General features: G+C 38.8%; 1 protein-coding gene across 1 annotated transcript in view; it reads left to right on the forward strand.

Moving 5' to 3' along the window:
* The window catches only part of SLC24A3 (solute carrier family 24 member 3), a 905365-nt gene extending 886757 nt beyond the window's left edge, over positions 1-18608 (forward strand). The window contains exons 16-17 of the mRNA XM_053712005.1: positions 16335-16400; positions 17915-18608. Of these exons, the coding sequence (XP_053567980.1) occupies positions 16335-16400; positions 17915-18064 (216 nt within the window). The 3' untranslated portion in view covers positions 18065-18608. The remainder of the gene's footprint in view (positions 1-16334; positions 16401-17914) is intronic.
* Positions 18609-20292: the final 1684 nt, after the last annotated feature.

A 20292-nucleotide genomic window follows, 5' to 3' on the forward strand; every position in this document is an offset into this window, starting at 1 on the left:
TTGTATTTATTCTTTTACAGGCAAAAGAGCTGAAATTCTTGGGGCATGCCCCGCAAAGGGCCCTGTTCAGGGCTGGTAAGGTAAAAGAGCTTGTAACTTTTTTAATTTAGAATAGGGTAGGGAATTTTTTATTTTGGGGGGCTTTGTTATTTTATTAGGGGGCTTAGAGTAGGTGTAATTAGTTTAAAATTGTTGTAATATTTTTCTTATGTTTGTAAATATTTTTTTATTTTTTGTAACTTAGTTCTTTTTTATTTTTTGTACTTTAGCTAGTTTATTTAATTGTATTTATTTGTAGGAATTGTGTTTAATTAATTTATTGATAGTGTAGTGTTAGGTTAATTGTAGGTAATTGTAGGTAGTTTATTTAATTATTTTATTGATAGGGTAGTGTTAGGTTTAATTATATCTTAGGTTAGGATTTATTTTACAGGTAAATTTGTTATTATTTTAACTAGGTAACTATTAAATAGTTCTTAACTATTTAATAGCTATTGTACCTGGTTAAAATAATTACAAAGTTGCCTGTAAAATAAATATTAATCCTAAAATAGCTATAATATAATTATAATTTATATTGTACCTATATTAGGATTTATTTTACAGGTAAGTATTTAGCTTTAAATAGGAATCATTTATTTAATAAGAGTTAATTTATTTCGTTAGATGTAAATTATATTTAAGTTAGGGGGGTGTTAGTGTTAGGGTTAGACTTAGCTTTAGGGGTTAATACATTTATTAGAATAGCGGTGAGCTCCGCTCGGCAGATTAGGGGTTAATAATTGAAGGTAGGTGTCGGCGATGTTAGGGAGGGCAGATTAGGGGGTTAATACTATTTATTATAGGGTTAGTGAGGCGGGTTAGGGTTTAATAACTTTATTATAGTAGCGCTCAGGTCCGCTCGGCAGATTAGGGGTTAATAAGTGTAGGCAGGTGTCGGCGACGTTGAGGGGGGCAGATTAGGGGTTAATAGATATAATATAGGGGTCGGCGGTGTTAGGGGTAGCAGATTAGGGGTACATAGGGATAACGTAGGTGGCGGCGCTTTGCGGTCGGAAGATTAGGGGTTAATTATTTTAAGTAGCTGGCGGCGACGTTGTGGGGGGCAGGTTAGGGGTTAATAAATGTAATACAGGGGTCGGCGGGGTTAGGGGCAGCAGATTAGGGGTACATAAGTATAACGTAGGTGGCGGTCGGCAGATTAGGGGTTAAAAATTTTAATCGAGTGGCGGCGATGTGGGGGGAGCTCGGTTTAGGGGTACATAGGTAGTTTATGGGTGTTAGTGTACTTTAGGGTACAGTAGTTAAGAGCTTTATGAACCGGCGTTAGCCAGAAAGCTCTTAACTCCTGCTATTTTCAGGCGGCTGGAGTTTTGTCGTTAGAGCTCTAACGCTCACTTCAGAAACGACTCTAAATACCGGCGTTAGAAAGATCCCATTGAAAACATAGGATACGCAAATGGCGTAGGGGGATCTGCGGTATGGAAAAGTCGCGGCTGAAAAGTGAGCGTTAGACCCTTTAATCACTGACTCCAAATACCAGCGGGCGGCCAAAACCAGCGTTAGGAGCCTCTAACGCTGGTTTTGACGGCTACCGCCGAACTCCAAATCTAGGCCATTGTAAGTTCTTTACGAAACTACCCGAGCTGTTTGAAATCATTGGCCGCATACACATCGAAACATATATTATGAGCAGCACCATTGTTTAAAATACGAAGGGTTTGTCTATTTCACAACACCCGATTGGTGTTTAATCTTCCAATAGGAACTCCATATTGTCGACACACCTACACGCATGCGCAGTTCACGATTGAAGATGCCAAACACGGTGTTATAAGTTCGTGGTCATTTCATTTTATGTATATGCACCTGAGGAAACGGTCACGTACGACCGAGAAATGTTGTGCTAATAAAGTCTTGTAAATTCATTTAAGACTTTGTGCCACAAACTTTTTATTCTTTTAATCTACGATTACATTCCCATACACGTTTGCTATTCCCAGTTTGAAGTTTTCCTTCTGGGTATCAGTGTATCAGTATCAGTGAATCTAGCCTTTGGGAGTGTGCCACAGAACCTCCATTGCCGTTCACATCAGACGATGTGCTGTGTCTAGCTCAGGAGAGCACTGGTTATACACGGACCGGGTTTCCAGGCAGCACGGGAGTGTGAGTCAGCTGGACGACTCATAAGAGTCTAGGAGGTGATCCAGACATGTGCATGCTACCTACCTAGGTATCTCTTCAACAAACAATACTATGAGAACAAAGCAAATTTATAATAAAAGTAAATTAAAATGTATTTATTTTTTAATGTTTTGCTGTGTCTTAATCACAAAACAAGAATTTTAGTTTCATTCCCTTTAAAGATGGGTATACAAGCCCAAAAAGAAAACATAATGCTTGAGCGTTTTATTATTTAATTATTGTTTGTATTTAACTATGTGTTTAATCCTTGCAAAGGAGTTTAAGGGGTAGATTTATCAAGCAGCAGATGCTGCATCGATACCCCATTGTTTCTTAAGACCGCTGCTCCTTAACTTCTACGCTTTTAGGTACAATCAGGATGATTGACACCCCCTGCTAGTGGCCGATTGGCTGCCGGTGAGCAGGGGGCGGAATTGCACAAGCATTTCACTAGAAATGCTTGTGCAATGATAAATGCTGACAGCGTATGCTGTCTGCATTTAACAAGGTCAATCGACATAATTCGCTACAGGTCTGCCCGACCTTTAATAAATCTACCCCTAAGTCTGTTCCAGAGCAGCAGTGAACTATTAGGAGCTAGTAGAACACATATCTTGTGCCAATTATGGGCTAGATTATGAGTGGAGAGGTAGTTGGCGCTCGCACGTTAACCCGCTAGAAGTAAGCTTTTTGCACGCGTCGGGTAGTGCACGTATTACAAGTTGAAAGTAAAAAGTTTTTGCTCTCACTCTAACCCGACTCGCACAAAAAGCAGAACTTGGGATATCGCAACCCTGTTAATGTATTCCGCAATAGATTTTAATGGAGAGCGAAAAGTGGAAAAAACCTAGTCGTGCACAAACCCAATCATGTTTTCTCAAGTGTGCTAACCCAACATGAAATATTCATATTTCACATTCCAATGTTCTTCACATAGGAAAATATGTTCTATTTAGTCATAAATACATATTTCTATACATTTCTGATGTATTTTTTAGCAAAATATATACCTATATATATATATATATATATATATATATATATATATATATAGTGATGTGCGGTAAGGTCAGTGGTTAGTGAGGCACTGGCTAATATCAGAGCCATACTATGCACAGTATACAAACTATGCCATATGCATACAGCAATATCATACAAATTGCGCAATGAATGGAGGGCAGCGGAACGGCTCACTGCCTCCTTATTGCGCAACATGGATGCTGAATTTTTTAAGTGGCATATGTTAAAATATTAAAATGATGGTATCCGGCGGTGGGGGGAAGTACCCTGGGGGCGTGGCAAAAAAAGGACAATTTTTTTTAAATTATTTTAATAATATAATTTAAAATCTCTTTTCTCTGATTGGACAGGGAGGCGCCGCCTCCCCTGCCTTCTATTACTGCACGTCACTATATATATATATCTATTTTATAAATACTTAAACCATATTGTGCTATGTGATGAACATTGGAATTTGAAAAATTTACAGTAAATACACAGTTAAACACTTTATTGAATATGAATATTGCATAAATATGACTTTTCATATTTTCAGGTACTTGACTGCAAAGGGCTCCAATGCGCGCGCACACACACACACACACACACATATATATATATATATATATATATATATATATATATATATATATATATATATATATATATATATATATATAGTATCAACAAGTAGGGACTGCACTCGCTGGATTCAGTTCAAATAATACCTTATTTATTCAATGGTGACGTTTCGGGTATGCAAACCCCTTCTTCAGACCAAACACAGTGCACAAGAAACAAAGTGACTTTAAACCCAAATAAACCCCTCCCATCTTACATTCCAAGAAATTGAGCCAAAACCGTATCCATGGAGACCAGATAGTTAACTGGCAACTATGTTACACAAACAATTTAAGGCATTCAAATAACAGTGGTGTGATTATTACTTCCTAACTGTTAATAAGACAAAAAGAAACACCAGTGTGTAAACACTTATGTGTATAAAAACTGTGAAGATCTCATGCTTAATATATACCTTTAAAATTCAGTATATCAAATCATATACAATATAGGTAAAATCATTTGAGTAAATATATAAACCCCTCTGCAACAACGTAGCTTATATGTTCAAGTTTACACACTAATCAGTGTATTATTCGGCACCAGATGTTAGGCTGTTTAGACACATAGTTACAGTTTGTAATTTGCAATTATTGCAAAGATGAGCTTCATATTTAGTGTTAGAGAGAATAAATGTTATCATTTAATATAGACATTTAACCTTTGCTCAGTGAGTTAGGGATTAATGGAATGATCATATCGGATTAGGTATAATATTAGTATTAGTTACTCGCTGTGTACTATGAATTGCTGCTAATCGTTCCCCAGCTGCTGCGCTGTTCAAAGAGTCTGTAGTGTGTCAGTTGGGCGCAAGTTACAGACTCAGCCAATCAACGGCTTGTTTAGTCAACCGCATGGCTCATTAGCATACTGTGACGTCACCGGGCTTTGCAACTAGACTCTATAGTAGCGTGGCTAATTTGTATATTGAGATCGTACCTGTCAGAGCGTAATTTTCAATACTGTTTACGCTCAGTGTTTATGTGCTTTGTAGTGCTAACGTGGTGTCCTAATGTTGCAAGTGTAGTTCATAAGTTATGTGTTGGAGCCCAACATTTACCTTGTATGCCTTATGTGTGATTATTATAGCGGGACCGATTAGGTACGAAAAAATGTCAAACAGCCCCTGTTAGATCAATGCCTATATTAGTTGGTTAGTCACCTGTGTGAGTGTAATAATTCTATTATAGGACTCCTGTCCTACGCTTGCAACATTAGGACACCATGTTAACACTGCAAAGCACATAAACACTGAGCGTAAACAGTATTGAAAATCACGCTCTGACAGGCACGATCTCAATGTACAAATTAGCCATGCTACTACAGAGTCTAGTTGCAAAGCCCGGTGACGTCACGGTATGCTAATGAGCCATCTTTGCAATAATTGCATTTAGCCACGCAAACTGTAACTATGTGTCTAAACAGCCTAATATTATCTGGTGCCGAATAATACAGTGGCGTCACTAGGGTTGGTGTCACCCCCCCCCCCCAGAAAGCAGACACACAAAAACACAGGCACACACACATACAAACACTCAGACACACTTAAAAACACACTCAGATGCACACACAAACACTCGGAAACACACTCAGACACACACACAAAAACACACACACAAAAACACTGAGACACACACACACAAAAACAATGAGACACACACACACACAAACTCAGACACACACATACAAAATATGTAAACTGCACTGTATTAATTATAAAGCTCATGCCTAGAGCTGCTCCCTAGCTCATGCCTAGAGCTGCTCCCTGGCTCAGCAGAGCATCAAATGAAACATAAACAGAGCACTCTAAAATAAACCACTGAAGAAAAGGTTTAGGCGCGCAAACTATAAAAATTTCTGCTCTCTGACTCTGTTCCAAGTCTGTCAGTGCACAGCCCTGGGCCGCGTGCCTACCGCTTCTTATGGCCAATCACCTCTGTACTCTGTGCACCCCCGGACCCCCACCCGCCCTCCCCTCCTACCTCTTTAGTGTGCACTTAGTGTACCGTAACCGTACCGGTCTGGTGGGCATCATACGTGGCTCCTTCATTTTAGAGACAGTGTCAGACAGTCATGCGGTCAGGTGCCAGGCACCCCCCTCATGATTTCCCAGTTCCCGTTTAGAGAGACAGCACAGCAGTGAGTGACGTCACTGAGCAGTGAGCACAGATAGGCAGACAGGTTTAGGCTAGCAGTCCCCAGTCCCACTAATGTTCACAAATGCCGGCCCCTCTAATAAAAATAAATCTATGCATCTCTACATGTATTTCTTTGAATTTCAATAAAATTAAAAAAAAAAAAAAAATTTTTTTTGGTGTCACCCCCTGGAGGGTGTCACCCAGGTGCGGCCCACACCCCCCTAGTGACGCCACTGGAATGATACACTGATTAGTGTGTAAACTTTAACATATAAGCTACGTTGTTGCAGAGGGGTTTATATATTTACTCAAATGATTTTACCTATATTGTATATGATTTGATATACTGAATTTTAAAGGTATATATTAAGCATGATGTCTTCACAGTTTTTATACACATAAGTGTTTACACACTGGTGTTTCGTTTTGTCTTATTAACAGTTAGGAAGTAATAATCACACCACTGTTATTTGAATGCCTTAAATTGTTTGTGTAACATAGTTGCCAGGTAACTACCTGGTCTCCATGGATACGATTTTGGCGCAATTTCTTGGAATGTAAGATGGGAGGGGTTTATTTGGGTTTAAAGTCACTTTGTTTCTTGTGCACTGTGTTTGGTCTGAAGAAGGGGTTTGCGTACCCCGAAAAGTCACCATTGAATAAATAAGGTATTATTTGAACTGAATCCAGCGAGTGCAGTCCCTACTTGTTGATACTTATTGAAATTTTGACTGAGCACCCTGGTTGCTGACTATCTTTGAATTGCGAGTGCAGATACACAGTGGATATATATATATATATATATATATATATATATATATATATATATATACACATGTGTTAATATGTGTATATATATATATATATATTGTACAAACAATGGAAAATCACTAGTAAAGTCTAAACCAAGCAAATGCTTTCAGCTGTTCCTTAAGTACTCAATATGAACATTCCTGACACCCTAGACCAGGCTAGAGGTTTAGATAAACTAATACGGACAAGTCACTTATCTCCCCAAAATGATGCCTTGATTTAGTAAAGGATTATAGCATCTTATGCCTTGTTATCTTACACACATATGCACATAGGAGCGGGAGTATTTCATTCTCAGAAATGAGCGAGATGCGCTAGGCAGCTTGTAGCTGCTTTAACTCACCGCCTCCTTATGTGATCTCTCTCCGTATGTTTGTGCTCCAGTCTGCTTGTGAAAACAGTGGGGTCAATGCGCTCTTTCAGCGTGCAGTCCAACACAAACTTGGGCGTTTAGCAAATGTCCTCACCGGTTCTGCTTCGCCATTGCTTAATTCACTCAGCATGCTGTATGAATCCAACCACCGGGAGCATCTGGAGGGGGTGTGTCTCGTCCGTGACAAGTGAATATGTTGAAATATGGGATTAAGAAATCATGGTTAAAATTGTGTATATGTGCATATATATATATATATATATATATATATATATATATATACAAGTATAATCTTATAATCAAAGTCTCTATCCAGATATCTAAGGACGTGTATATATATATACATGTGAGTGGTCAGGGATATATTCCACACTATATATATTTTTAGACAGGATTATAAATCCTAAGCCTAACCCTCTAGTCGACATTAGTCCTTAACAGTATGAAATGGTTTTTCACTTTTGAATTATGAAAATAATAGTCCATGACACCATTATATATCATTTGCATACAAAGAGAGAAGCGCTCTACCAGGAACGAACAACAGCTCAGTGGCTTGTTCTATGGCGATTTACCACCCGGAAGCAGCCTCTTTTAGACCAGTGTGCTTTTCACAAAAGAAAACTTTCCTGAAGTATATCAGTCTGATCCCGCCAAGTAAGGTCAGTCCAGCCCCGAAATACCAGGCAATTCTCCTCTGAACAAGGAACATGACAACCCCAGACGATCGTTTCGGCCTTCTATGGGCCTCGTCAGTGAGGTGCAGCCACATTCCTCTAAGCACACTGAGCAAGGAGTCCACGTGTGGTTTCCCCCATCACCCATAGGGAGACTTCCACAGGGTCATAATAATTTGCATACAAAGAGAGAAGCGCTCTACCAGGAACGAACAACAGCTCAGTGGCTTGTTCTATGGCGATTTACCACCCGGAAGCAGCCTCTTTTAGACCAGTGTGCTTTTCACAAAAGAAAACTTTCCTGAAGTATATCAGTCTGATCCCGCCAAGTAAGGTCAGTCCAGCCCCGAAATACCAGGCAATTCTCCTCTGAACAAGGAACATGACAACCCCAGACGATCGTTTCGGCCTTCTATGGGCCTCGTCAGTGAGGTGCAGCCACATTCCTCTAAGCACACTGGGCAAGGAGTCCACGTGTGGTTTCCCCCATCACCCATAGGGAGACTTCCCCAGGGTCATAATAATTTGCATACAAAGAGAGAAGCGCTCTACCAGGAACGAACAACAGCTCAGTGGCTTGTTCTATGGCGATTTACCACCCGGAAGCAGCCTCTTTTAGACCAGTGTGCTTTTCACAAAAGAAAACTTTCCTGAAGTATATCAGTCTGATCCCGCCAAGTAAGGTCAGTCCAGCCCCGAAATACCAGGCAATTCTCCTCTGAACAAGGAACATGACAACCCCAGATGATCGTTTCGGCCTTCTATGGGCCTTGTCAGTGAGGTGCAGCCACATTCCTCTAAGCACACTGGGCAAGGAGTCCACGGGTGGTTTCCCCCATCACCCATAGGGAGACTTCCCCAGGGTCATAATAATTTGCATACAAAGAGAGAAGCGCTCTACCAGGAACGAACAACAGCTCAGTGGCTTGTTCTATGGCGATTTACCACCCGGAAGCAGCCTCTTTTAGACCAGTGTGCTTTTCACAAAAGATAACTTTCCTGAAGTATATCAGTCTGATCCCGCCAAGTAAGGTCAGTCCAGCCCCGAAATACCAGGCAATTCTCCTCTGAACAAGGAACATGACAACCCCAGACGATCGTTTCGGCCTTCTATGGGCCTTGTCAGTGAGGTGCAGCCACATTCCTCTAAGCACACTGGGCAAAGAGTCCACGTGTGGTTTCCCCCATCACCCATAGGGAGACTTCCCCAGGGTCATAATAATTTGCATACAAAGAGAGAAGCGCTCTACCAGGAACGAACAACAGCTCAGTGGCTTGTTCTATGGCGATTTACCACCCGGAAGCAGCCTCTTTTAGACCAGTGTGCTTTTCACAAAAGAAAACTTTCCTGAAGTATATCAGTCTGATCCCCCAAGTAAGGTCAGTCCAGCCCCGAAATACCAGGCAATTCTCCTCTGAACAAGGAACATGACAACCCCAGACGATCGTTTCGGCCTTCTATGGGCCTCGTCAGTGAGGTGCAGCCACATTCCTCTAAGCACACTGGGCAAGGAGTCCACGTGTGGTTTCCCCCATCACCCATAGGGAGACTTCCCCAGGGTCATAATAATTTGCATACAAAGAGAGAAGCGCTCTACCAGGAACAAACAACAGTTCAGTGGCTTGTTCTATGGCGATTTACCACCCGGAAACAGCCTCTTTTAGACCAGTGTGCTTTTCACAAAAGAAAACTTTCCTGAGGTATATCAGTCTGATCCCGCCAAGTAAGGTCAGTCCAGCCCCGAAAAACCAGGCAATTCTCCTCTGAACAAGGAACATGACAACCCCAGACGATTGTTTCGGCCTTCTATGGGCCTCGTCAGTGAGGTGCAGCCACATTCCTCTAAGCACACTGGGCAAGGAGTCCACGTGTGGTTTCCCCCCATCACCCATAGGGAGACTTCCCCAGGGTCATAATAATTTGCATACAAAGAGAGAAGCGCTCTACCAGGAACGAACAACAGCTCAGTGGCTTGTTCTATGGCGATTTACCACCCGGAAGCAGCCTCTTTTAGACCAGTGTGCTTTTCACAAAAGAAAACTTTCCTGAAGTATATCAGTCTGATCCCGCCAAGTAAGATCAGTCCAGCCCCGAAATACCAGGCAATTCTCCTCTGAACAAGGAACATGACAACCCCAGACGATCGTTTTGGCCTTCTATGGGCCTCGTCAGTGAGGTGCAGCCACATTCCTCTAAGCACACTGGGCAAGGAGTCCACGTGTGGTTTCCCCCATCACCCATAGGGAGACTTCCCCAGGGTCATAATAATTTGCATACAAAGAGAGAAGCGCTCTACCAGGAACGAACAACAGCTCAGTGGCTTCTTCTATGGCGATTTACTACCCGGAAGCAGCCTCTTTTAGACCAGTGTGCTTTTCACAAAAGAAAACTTTCCTGAAGTATATCAGTCTGATCCCGCCAAGTAAGGTCAGTCCAGCCCCGAAATACCAGGCAATTCTCCTCTGAACAAGGAACATGACAACCCTTGACGATCGTTTCGGCCTTCTATGGGCCTCGTTAGTGAGGTGCAGCCACATTCCTCTAAGCACACTGGGCAAGGAGTCCACGTGTGGTTTCCCCCATCACCCATAGGGAGACTTCCCCAGGGTCATAATAATTTGCATACAAAGAGAGAAGCGCTCTACCAGGAACGAACAACAGCTCAGTGGCTTGTTCTATGGCGATTTACCACCCGGAAGCAGCCTCTTTTAGACCAGTGTGCTTTTCACAAAAGAAAACTTTCCTGAAGTATATCAGTCTGATCCCGCCAAGTAAGGTCAGTCCAGCCCCGAAATACCAGGCAATTCTCCTCTGAACAAGGAACATGACAACCCCAGACGATCGTTTCGGCCTTCTATGGGCCTCGTCAGTGAGGTGCAGCCACATTCCTCTAAGCACACTGGGCAAGGAGTCCACGTGTGGTTTCCCCCATCACCCATAGGGAGACTTCCCCAGGGTCATAATAATTTGCATACAAAGAGAGAAGCGCTCTACCAGGAACGAACAACAGCTCAGTGGCTTGTTCTATGGCAATTTACCACCCGGAAGCAGCCTCTTTTAGACCAGTGTGCTTTTCACAAAAGAAAACTTTCCTGAAGTATATCAGTCTGATCCCGCCAAGTAAGGTCAGTCCAGCCCCGAAATACCAGGCAATTCTCCTCTGAACAAGGAACATGACAACCCCAGACGATCGTTTCGGCCTTCTATGGGCCTCGTCAGTGAGGTGCAGCCACATTCCTCTAAGCACACTGGGCAAGGAGTCCACGTGTGGTTTCCCCCATCACCCATAGGGAGACTTCCCCAGGGTCATAATAATTTGCATACAAAGAGAGAAGCGCTCTACCAGGAACGAACAACAGCTCAGTGGCTTGTTCTATGGCAATTTACCACCTGGAAGCAGCCTCTTTTAGACCAGTGTGCTTTTCACAAAAGAAAACTTTCCTGAAGTATATCAGTCTGATCCCGCCAAGTAAGGTCAGTCCAGCCCCGAAATACCAGGCAATTCTCCTCTGAACAAGGAACATGACAACCCCAGACGATCGTTATATATCATGACACATTTTGGGTTATTTATAGATGTATATAAGGTCATGAAATTGCTAGTAAAAGATACTATATGCTAGTATGCCTTTAAATAAACAGATAAAATTCTGTGAGATTTTGTGGGGCACGGACCCTTTAACACAACCATTTGCTATAAGCATGAATGGCTCACATTTGTAGTCATACTGGCATATTAGCAATTATTTATATATATTTATATATATTTATATATATTTATATCCACATAATAAAGCAGGCACTCTCCGTTTTAATTTTATCGTTTAATGGTAAACGTTTTCGGGGTCTCCCCCGTCCTCAGACCACAAGTGGTCTGAGGACGGGGGAGACCCCGAAAACGTTTACCATTAAACGATAAAATTAAAACGGAGAGTGCCTGCTTTATTATGTGGATATTTGTTTGTTTGCAAGTGCACCCCGGCAGCTGAATATACAAAAAGGTGTGCTGGTTCCCTGCTTCTGGTGGTATTTATATATATTTATATATATTTATATACATTTCTATATTCTGTATATGACAAAGATTATGTCATCTTGTGTTTAACTCATTCTGCCTGTATTAGTGGTGTGAACTGAAATTCATATATGAATACTTGAGTATGTATGTTCACCTACTAACAAACATTAGAGAATCTAAGCTAGATATTATCACAACTTCAAATAAGGTAACCAACAGGTTAATAGTCTGTAATATGTGCAGACTATTTCATACACTCCCCTTACCTTACAAGACTGATTGGTGTATACTTAGACCAATAGAAAGTGGGCACTGCTTTTAAATAGTTTTATTGCAGGTGCATTGATTAGCCACGATTACGGCGTTCTGGCCGAAACATGTCAGCATTTCAATGCTCACTGCTGAGTATGTGAATGCCCTGTTGTTGCTGTAGACCCTCCTGGTCCGTTTTATCGTTTTTGGATGAATAAATAGTTTTTACTATTACAACAGCCTGCAAAACTTCTTTGCTCTACATTATACCTATATATATATATAAATATATATACATATACATCTTTAGACATGTGTATGTATGTATCTCTGTATATCTATGTTAAAGCCCTTTGCCTGCCTTTTTTTTCTAATACCTGAGACCTTTAAAAAAAAAAGACTAGACTGTGTTATTCTAAGTGTATCTTTGTGCAAAATTGCGCTTGTGTGCAATGGCGAATACCTGTGGGTAATTTCGCCCCTCCACAGGTCTCTTGTGAGCTGCTGGTGCAATGTTAAATGCGGAGAGCGTATTGCTCTCCGCATTTAGCGAGGTCTTGCGGACCTGATCCGCAGTGTCGGATCAGGTCTGCAAGCCCTTTGATAAATTGGGACCATAGACTCTATTAGATGAAAGAAAGAAAAACAATTCTTAAAAGGGTTATTAAAAGTATTTTTTTCTTGTTATATGTAAAAGAAATGCATTTTAAAATGGGCTACTGTTTTTGCTTTTGGAAAAAAGGATATTTCTGTGCTAAAAAAAACCCCTTAGTTTTAGGCTGCTGAATACAAAACAAGATGGCATTTCGAGTGCAATACTGGTGTTACGGTATATTTTCACAGGGTACTCGCACAGTGTAGCAGCACCCCGATATACTGATGGAAGCTTAACTCCAGCCACCAACTTTCTCGAGAAGGAAGACAAAAATCTTCAATGTTCGTTAGCAATGATTATGAGGCACTTCGGTTTTTGTAGTATATAAAAGAAGTTTAATAAAACCATAAAACGTGCACAAAAACAGAAACATTTCTGACATGCAATGCATTTCTCAGGTGTGCTAGCCATTTCATCAGGCATAAAAAAACAATAATAAATATCATACAATATGGGTACAGAAACATATATTATATAGTATATTAGCGAAATAAACTTCCCTTATACTGTGTCTGGATAAATGCAGCCTGCCCCAGTGACTCCAGTGCCGTATGTAGTAGACATTTTTTAAATATGGCAGCACAGTTTTCTCCAGATTCAGGGGTTTACATTGTCAGCAGTCCTCACTCAGTGGAACCTCAATGAAGAGACAACCAACATACAGGGAGTGCAGAATTATTAGGCAAGTTGTATTTTTGAGGATTAATTTTATTATTGAACAACAACCATGTTCTCAATGAACCCGAAAAACTCATTAATATCAAAGCTGAATAGTTTTGGAAGTAGTTTTTAGTTTGTTTTTAGTTATAGCTATTTTAGGGGGATATCTGTGTGTGCAGGTGACTATTACTGTGCATAATTATTAGGCAACTTAACAAAAAATAAATATATACCCATTTCAATTATTTATTTTTACCAGTGAAACCAATATAACATCTCAACATTCACAAATATACATTTCTGACATTCAAAAACAAAACAAAAACAAATCAGTGACCAATATAGCCACCTTTCTTTGCAAGGACACTCAAAAGCCTGCCATCCATGGATTCTGTCAGTGTTTTGATCTGTTCACCATCAACATTGCGTGCAGCAGCACCCACAGCCTCCCAGACACTGTTCAGAGAGGTGTACTCTTTTCCCTCCTTGTAAATCTCACATTTGATGATGGACCACAGGTTCTCAATGGGGTTCAGATCAGGTGAACAAGGAGGCCATGTCATTAGATTTTCTTCTTTTATACCCTTTCTTGCCAGCCACGCTGTGGAGTACTTGGAGGCGTGTGATGGAGCATTGTCCTGCATGAAAATCCTGTTTTTCTTGAAGGATGCAGACTTCTTCCTGTACCACTGCTTGAAGAAGGTGTCTTCCAGAAACTGGCAGTAGGACTGGGAGTTGAGCTTGACTCCATCCTCAACCCGAAAATGCCCCACAAGCTCATCTTTGATGATACCAGCCCAAACCAGTACTCCACCTCCACCTTGCTAGCGTCTGAGTCGGACTGGAGCTATCTGCCCTTTACCAATCCAGCCACGGGCCCATCCATCTGGCCCATCAAGACTCACTCTCATTTCATCAGTCCATAAAACCTTAGAAAAATCAGTCTTGAGATATTTCTTGGCCCAGTCTTGACGTTTCAGCTTGTGTGTCTTGTTCAGTGGTGGTCGTCTTTCAGCCTTTCTTACCTTGGCCATGTCTCTGAGTATTGCACACCTTGTGCTTTTGGGCACTCCAGTGATGTTGCAGCTCTGAAATATGGCCAAACTGGTGGCAAGTGGCATCTTGGCAGCTGCACGCTTGACTTTTCTCAGTTCATGGGCAGTTATTTTGCGCCTTGGTTTTTCCACACGCTTCTTGCGACCCTGTTGACTATTTTGAATGAAACGCTTGATTGTTCGATGATCACGCTTCAGAAGCTTTGCAATTTTAAGAGTGCTGCATCCCTCTGCAAGATATCTCACTATTTTTGACTTTTCTGAGCCTGTCAAGTCCTTCTTTTGACCCATTTTGCCAAAGGAAAGGAAGTTGCCTAATAATTATGCACACCTGATATAGGGTGTTGATGTCATTAGACCACACCCCTTCTCATTACAGAGATGCACATCACCTAATATGCTTAATTGGTAGTAGGCTTTCGAGCCTATACAGCTTGGAGTAAGACAATATGCATAAAGAGGATGATGTGGTCAAAATACTCATTTGCCTAATAATTCTGCACTCCCTGTAGTGCAATAACATTTGGAAATAATGCATTCCATTTCCAAATGTTATTGCACTATGTTGGTTGCCTCTTCATTAGGTATGGTCGAATGTGTTTATATTCGAATGTTATTGTCGAAATTCGATTAACATTAAATCTATAAACTAATGCTATTTACAGTTTTCGAATGTCACTTTCGAATTTGAATGTTTATAATTAGATTGAATGTCCACATTCAAAATTTCGAATGTAACATTCGATTTAACAAGTACTATTCAGAAGTTCAATAGTTCATGTGGTAGGGAATTTAGTAAATTGATACATAATAGATACAAATATATCAATTTGAATGTTTCTATTTCGAATATTGCATTTAAAGAGAGCATTAGAATTACTATTACAAATTTATAAATTCAATTTTTATTACATTTAAAGAAAGCATTAGAAATACTATTACTAATATATAAATTCAATTTTTTTTTAATTCAAATATTACATTTAAAGAGAGCATTAGAAATACTACTACAAATATATAAATTCAAATTTTTCGAATTTGAATATTGTATAATTCTAATATTACATTTAAAGAAAGCATTAGAAATACTATTACATTAAGCAAATGTTAGAATGTTGTACAAACATTCGAAACGAACGAATGTGTAAAAATTAGTTTCATTTTTCGAATGTTGGAAAACATTCGCTCATCCCTACTCTTCATAATAACATTCTACCTTAAATATAAGCTGCTGCCAATCAAATCCCTTCATTAGGAAAAACAGCTGCGTGACTAGGATACCTATAAACTGAATAGACCCATGTAGAAAAGGAATCAAGGCAATACATTTCTCCATTTCAAACATTAAACATCCAATCATATATATTGGAAACATATAAGTGGTATATATGTGAATAGAATTAATAATGTTAGTATAGTTGAGCCAGGTATATACACATAGTGGCGATAAGTGTTCAAATCTTATAACAGTGGAGGCCTATCAAACTAAATGAATCGGCTAGATGATATCATGTGATCAATACTGTTATCATAGGTGCACATGAAGCGCGCTCTTGTTTTGTATTCAGAATCTGTGTGACCATTTGGGGAGTCTGTGGTTTTTAGCGCCCACTAGGGGAACTTGGATTCCTAGATTTTAGTCTTATAGTAGGTTTTACTATCCATCAACAGACCTAAGAGCGACCACCGAGCTTCTGTTCCATAGACCTGCACTTCGAGATACTTTTAAAATCAAAATAAATATTTTAACATGTTGATTTAGTGTTCTTTTATAAGAATGATTGTATTGTTTTGAGTTTAACATCATTTTAGTATAAATGTAAGAATAATTGTATTGGCTATTGGAAAACAATATAACATAACAAAGACTTTCTTTTATTTTTTTTAGATCCAGCTGAACAGCAGAGGGCTTATATATTCCGTAGCTTTATTACTGGCATCGTTATTTGTCACAGTAAGTGGGCAATGTTTGCTGTAGTAGTTTTTCGGCCTATTATTCAGTCACTGTTTATGGAAGAAAATTGTAATCTATTTTACTAATGACCTACAAATGTTTACAAAACTCATTTAGACTTTTTGCAGCACTCATAAGTCCTTATACATGATTTAAATAAGACTAGACCAAAGCAATTGCTATACTGTCATTATCTAAATATGCAAAGGAAATTTCCATTTTACACTTGCATCCTTATGTTCTATAATACCCTATATGACTGATATAGGCATATTTTGGTCCTTTTAAAGAGACATGAAACACTTAGGGCTTGTAATGTAAAATGTTTAATTAAATGTAGTTAAAAACCAAAATGTTGCAATATACTTTTTGCATTAATTTTAAAACCCAAAATAGACAATTCCTCCAAACAGCCTGTATATCTATTGTTTAATATGGTTATTCATCTCTTACTTCTAATAATGATATATTTTGGTATATATGTTGTTGGCTAAGGTACTTTTTTTTCTTTTTTCTTCCTTCGACTTTTATACTTTGCATCCACTAATGCTGGTACATATTTATGTGAGCATCATTGGATACTCAACCTTTTGCAACATTAGTGGAGTTATAGCTAGTGATTTTTTTTTTTTTTAACAAGCTTTATTCAGTAGAATCTATTCAATGAAGGGTGTAAGCATTAACAACAATTAGGTAAGCATATAGTATATAAAAATGTGGGACTAAAGTCCCACAACAAACAAGAAGTGTAATAGGATGAAAAGACCTGGAATTCTAGACAGATAAAAAAATATATATATATATATATATATATATATATATATATATATATATATATATATATATATATATATATATATATATATATTTTGTATATATATATTTATAAAATGCACAAATAGATATCTCCTATTACAAAGGCAGGTAGTTCCATTATTGTTTACATTAAAGGATCCCTCAATGCAGTAGAATTGCATAATTAACAAGTGCATAATAAAATGATTTAACACCTACTCTGAATTTCAAATAAAAAGTAGATTTTTTTTTTCTGACAAATTTATTTTTTTCTCCCATTTATGCGTCCCCCTATATCATGTGACAGGCCTCAGCCAATCACAGACTAGTATAGTCTACCCTGTGAGCTTTTGCACATGCTCAGTAGGATCTTGTTCCCCAGAAAGTGTGTATATAACAAGACTGTGCAAAACTTGATAATGAAAGTAAATTGGAAAGTGTCTTAAAACTGCAAACTCTTTCTGAATCAAAAAAAAATATTTTTACTTGAGTGCCCCTTTAAGGGATATTTGTAGATGTTCCTGCAACACTTTTGCATTATTTTATCAGTTCCTCAGAGGGCAAAGTCTTGTCTTTTTGGTCATATCCTAATCGGACAAACAAGAAATCTTCAAAGTACAGATATTCTTTAAGGCAGCATTTACTAAATGGTATCTTTGAAAGTTGCTCCTCTCTGAAAAACCTTCACTAACTAAATTCATTTATATTTTCTTTCACAGGTTTGTGGCATTCGTCTGAATAAGTGGAAGCTGGACAAGAAGCTCGGAATCACGTGCATTTTGCTGTACGGTGTATTTTTGTGTCTCTCCATCCTGACCGAATTCAACGTTTTTACTTTTGTGAACTTGCCCATGTGCAGAGGGAACTGATCTTTCCAGCAGACAAGTTGAGGACCTTATCCTTTTTAATTTCTGTGCAATACATAGACACGACCCCCATCATTACATGTGATGCACCCAGAGGTCGTGGAGTATATTCTGGTCATTGTTCACAAGAACGTTTTATGTCCTTCTGCTCCCCCTTTATCTATTTATTGGGGGGGGGACATAGTTTTTTCACATGTGTGTTTCTTACTCTCTGTTAATTCTATTTAAACAGTGACCAGGGTACTAGATAAAAGGCTGCTAACTGGCCTACAGCCAGCCCAAATCGAGTCTGCTACAATTCCTTCTTTTTTAAGTTATTTGGGAGAGGACTAATCTAATTTATGACTTGAGATTGTTAATGCATAACAGAAGAATGGGAATGATTCATTTACCAGGGATCAAGTACAGTATGAAGAGAACCAGGGGATCAGAAGCTAACGAATTGCTCTTCCTTGTTCACATCAACAAACTTATTTGATCTTACACTTGGTATACAATACCCATCTGAAAATAAAAGTTCAGGGTATCGTGAAACTCCTCCAAAGTATATATGTAATGTGTTGATATATATATATATTTTTAGGCTCATTGTGTCAAGAGACACAAAGAAAAAAACTTTTTATATAATGAACAAACCTCTCTTCAATATAAGAATAGTCTTAGATGCAGGTAGTTGCTTAGGGGCAGTGTTAGAACTGTTTCCTTTTTAATGAAGACCAATGACATCGTTAGAATATATAGAGTTTAAAGTGATTGGTCGCAAAGTTTAGGAGCTTATTTATTAAGAGGAGCAGTAAAGCTCATTGAATACATGCACTGCAGTAACCCTTTGAGTTTGGAAGGGTCTCCTCGTTTCACTCACGTTACAATGTTGTAGTGGAAGCTCCTGTATATTTGTTATAGCTTATTAGAATCTTTAGAATCTGCCTGGTACAGTATTTTGTATACATAGTCACTATGTACACAAACGTCATATGGTTTGTTAATACAGTAATGGACACTGGTTTCTTATAAAAGAGGCATATTTTGCACAAAATGCTTTCCAATATACCACTTTGTTTAATGGTACACTGGATTTGGCCATATAATGTTTTCCATTTAAATAAGCAATTTATGTGTTATAAGGGGTTTCTCAATTATTCCACGGTTATTACATCAGTACAGTGAGGAGGATAGATGGTTAAACTAGCAGCCTCGATTCTATAAGTCACTAAAGCTGACAGTGTATTCAGGGAATCATTGGAGGACATAGGCCCCAAATAAAATGTTTATTTTTGTAGACATGAAATATATTCACAACAGATTTACTGGGGTGTGTTGTCCAACATGATAAATATTACAATTTATGATTTACTAGTTATTTAACTGTTTTTAAACAAGTTTAGTTGGAAGAAAAAGTAAAAAATCTTCCAATATAAGCTACATTTGGCCCTATAGAAAATGAATGTTATATTGTAGATATGACACATCTTGGCTACCTTTTAAAAGCGTTTTAATAAATAAAATGCATAATTTCCTCATAATTCAATTACAAATATTATTAGGAGAAGTCCATCTTGGCTTTTATTGTAGTGATATTTTCTTCTTATGAGATGCAGTTATACATGGACGGTTTTAATTCCATTATAGTCTGTAAACCAGGGGTACACAATTTATATATATTTATATATATATAAAGATAGATAGATAGATACAGAGGGCTGATCGCTAATGGATTAGCCAGGGACCACATTACATGATACTAACACACTTATGCTCAGAATAAAATAAGATTATAATCACATTGTTAATTAATAATTACATAGAAAATGAGTTATTAATAATGACTAATTATTTTAGAAATACACATGCTTCTTTATCTAAAAAGAAGTATTTGTACTTTTTCGGGTAACAAATTCCTGATGTCTGTTTTCTGCCATAGTTTGATCACCCCTGTAGTAGACTGTAGACTAACGACCGTTAAAATAGGGCCTGTGGTTATTTATCGTCACAATGGTAAACCTGAACTAGGAAGAAGCATTTTTGTACCTTCACAGTATGTGAAGAACGTAGTGGTTATTACTAAATTGTTTGCATGTTAAGTTTCATTGTACAGAGAGCATTTGGATATCATATCAATGCTCAGGAAGCTTAACACATCAGAAGGGAGAGATTTACATAAATAGACACATTTATGGCTAGATTACGAGTGGCGTGCAAGCAAAAAGGCATTTATGGCGGCTCTTTGCGCA

Source organism: Bombina bombina, chromosome 4 (genome assembly GCF_027579735.1).
Source record: "Bombina bombina isolate aBomBom1 chromosome 4, aBomBom1.pri, whole genome shotgun sequence".
Classification (NCBI taxonomy): domain Eukaryota; kingdom Metazoa; phylum Chordata; class Amphibia; order Anura; family Bombinatoridae; genus Bombina; species Bombina bombina.